The 3,136-nt window shown below is 57.5% G+C and overlaps 1 protein-coding gene across 1 annotated transcript; it reads left to right on the forward strand.

Annotated features, from left to right (window-relative positions):
• Positions 1-556: 556 nt before the first annotated feature.
• CCDC185 (coiled-coil domain containing 185) lies at positions 557-2,464 on the forward strand. Its single transcript, XM_060142052.1, has one exon. It carries the CDS (start codon positions 557-559, stop codon positions 2,462-2,464), a length of 1,908 nt encoding a protein of 635 aa, XP_059998035.1.
• The last annotated feature ends 672 nt before the right edge of the window (positions 2,465-3,136 follow it).

Genomic DNA, 3,136 nt, shown 5'->3' on the forward strand with positions numbered 1-3,136 from the left:
TAACTTAAAAGGGCAGAAGGATGGTGCAGTGAATTAATGTGCTTCCACGGCCGCTTCATTTCCATACACTGCAGAGGCGCAGAGACGCAGGGACCCCTGACTAAAGGACTTCCCCGCTACATTCCATTCTGGGGGTAACGCCTTCACCTGGCTACTTTTAAAATTCTGCTACTTTAAGGTGTACAAATGCGAGTTCAAATTCCTGCCTGAAACACCGGTGGGGGTTCACTACGCACCCTCAGCTTTAAGGGTCACCCTGTCTTTCTACAGCCTCTCCCCCCTCCCCCTCTCCTCCCCCCTCCCCTCCCCTCCTCCCCCGTCCTCTCACCGCTCGGGCGCTAGGAAGTCCCCAGTGGGCGAGGGCCGAGGGCTGCGGCTGCGGCAACGGCGGGGGGGGGGGGGGGGGAGGGGCGGGGGGGGCGGAGGTGCATTGTGAAGTGGCCACAGCGTCACAGGCGGCCCGGACCCCCGGGATCCGAGGGCGGGGCGGGTCTCCGCAGCGACCCCGTGAGGTCCCGGGACCCTGGCTCAGACGCTGGGAGCGCGGGGAGGGAGCATGGAGGGCTTCGGCCGCTTCTCCCCGCGGCCTCACTCGGACCTCTGGGAGGCCCCGCCGCCCCGCAAGGAGCGCGCATCCTCGGCGCGGCTGGGCGGGTCAGGGCCGCAGAGCGAGCAGGGCCTGTGCTCCCGGGCCGGGACTCCCCGAGAGGGGAGCGAGGCCGCGGCGCCTTGGCTGCACCTGCTCTGCTCGCCCATCCCGCGGCCCCGCCGGCGCCGGTACCCGGACTTTCCGCCTGAAAGCCGCAGCCTGACCGACGTGGCCCGGAGGCCCCCGGACCACGCCAGGAAGCACCGGCCCCGCAGACGGCGCCTGGAAGACGCCTGGGGGGAGGCAGGTACCAAGCCCCTGGAGCAGGGAGGCAGCCCGCCTAGCCGGGCCTGGCGGCAGCAGCAGCCCCAGCTGCCACCGCAACAACCTCAGCCCTGCCAGCACCACCCTCCGGCCTGGGGAGATTCGCCCCCACCTTACCCGCAGGGAGCTTACACTCCCCCGAGTGGAACTTTCAGGGTAGAAAAGGTGCAGAGCAGAGACCAGTGGGCAGTGCCAGCCTGCAGAGGTCTCGGTCGCTGGTCCCTTTCCTCGGTTCACATGAAGAAGTGTTCTGTGCCCTCCAGAGAGTTCGGGACGCAGTCAGGTTGCGTGTACATCCAGGAAAGATACCGTAATGATCCAGGGGAGTCATTAGCCAGCCAGTACTCCCAGCCCTCGCTCCCCAGCAAGGCGATGCACAACCAGCACACCCAGATCCTCAAGTACAAGCTGGAAAAGGCAGTAATGTCCTCCAGGGACCGGAAGATTGTGGCCCTGGTGCTGACCTGGCTCAAAAAGGCCCAGAGGATGCGGGAGCTGCAGCAGCAGGCGGCTCTAGCCTGGGAGGAGCTGAAGCGCTCAGACCAGAAGGTCCAGTTGACCCTAGAGACAGAGCGCCAGCTGCTGCTGCAGCAGAGCCAGGAGCAGTGGCAGCAGGAGAAGGAGTGGCACAAGGCTCGCCTGAGGCGGAAGCAGCGTGTCCGACAGCGGGACAGGCAAGCGACCTACACGATCCGGCAGGGGAGCAGGTGGAAGGCGCAGCTGGAGGACCAAGACAACCAGCGCCAGGAGAAGCTGGAAGGGGTCCCCTCTGAGACCGAGACCAAGCACGGGAAGCAGTACCAGGTGCAGCGCCTGCAGGAGCACGAGAGGAAGATGCAGGACCTGCGGGAGCAGAACAGCCTGCAGCTGCAGAAGAGGCTGAAGCAGGCCTGTCTAAAGGAGCATGTGCACACCACGGAGGGCCAGAAAAAGATCCAGGAGACCAATCTTAGCTCCCTAGTCAATTACCAGGCCCGGAAGGTCCTCATGGACTGCCAGGCCAAGGCTGAGGAGCTCCTCAGGAAGCTGTCCCTGGAACAGAGTTCCCAGTGGTCCCAAGATTTTCCCCAGGGCCTGATTAAGGAGCATCACCGGGAGCCGAAGGAGAAGGTCAGGGAGGAGGAGCAGTGCCAGCAGGTCAAGTGGTGCGCGGAAGAGCCCGAGGAGCAGAGGAAGGAGCACAAGCGACTGTCCATGGAGCTCGCGGACCAGAAGATCCTGCAGACCAGGAGTAACGTCCACAAGAATATCGGTGACAAGGTGCAGCACATTCGGGAGCTCAACATCCTTCGGGAGAAGAATCATCACATCCTGAAGCTGAACGCCGAGAAGGAGGAAAAGTGCCACATCGAGGGCATTAAGGAAGCCATTAGGAAAAAGGAGCAGAAGACGGAGCAGATCTCGCGAGAGAAAGATGCAACCTTCCGTGAATTCCAAAAGATCTCCAGGGCCTCCGGGACAGACAACGTGAGAAAGTTTGCCAACAACTTCTTTGATCCGATAGGGCGGGAGGCCCAGGTTCGAGTTGGGCAGCAGGGAAGAGGCCACTGAGAACCTGACAACAAACAGCTTACAGCCCAGGCGGCTAGAAAGAGATGTGGCAATGTGATTCATTTTATAATCTGATTATAATTGAGCATTCATTTTTTAAAAGTACATAAAATAGCTGCAATTTCCTCTGATGAACTAGGTTATTGATTCATTTGGATGGTTGAGAGGGTTGGGGTAGAAATTTGGAAATTTTAAGAAAATTACTTGCCTTTGTACATCTGGATTTAAATAGAAAATATTCATTTAGTTCTCAAGTAATCTTAGAAGCATATGTCAGACACATCTTTGAGGAACCAAAGAAAAACCTACAGTGGGGAATACAGTTCTGTGTCATGAGGTAAGTCTTTCCCTGTCCCAGAACTTATGAAAGTGTGAAGTGTAATGTACCTGTCATAAGAAATCTCTAAGAAAAAAAAGAGTGTGTGGGGCTAGGGGTGGGGGGAATTTCTGTAAACAGGTATATTTGGGAACACAGCATACTACAGCCCCTCTTGGGATTTCATAATGCATGTGAAATTTTTAAAGGCTCTGAAAAGTCTGGCAGTAAAGACACATTTGATTAACCTAGTGTTTTTCACAAACCACAGAACTCTTTTTTCTTGGATCTTTCCATGGGATTGATGTTCTGTGAAATATTTTTGGAAACAGCTCTCTGCAGATCCTCCCAGGCTG

The sequence above is a fragment of the Lagenorhynchus albirostris genome, chromosome 2, assembly GCF_949774975.1.
Source record: "Lagenorhynchus albirostris chromosome 2, mLagAlb1.1, whole genome shotgun sequence".
Classification (NCBI taxonomy): domain Eukaryota; kingdom Metazoa; phylum Chordata; class Mammalia; order Artiodactyla; family Delphinidae; genus Lagenorhynchus; species Lagenorhynchus albirostris.

What these genes read in the sequence shown, in the direction of transcription:
- CCDC185 (XM_060142052.1), top strand. Translation starts at nt 557, where the DNA reads ATGGAGGGCTTCGGCCGCTTCTCCCCGCGGCCTCACTCGGACCTCTGG.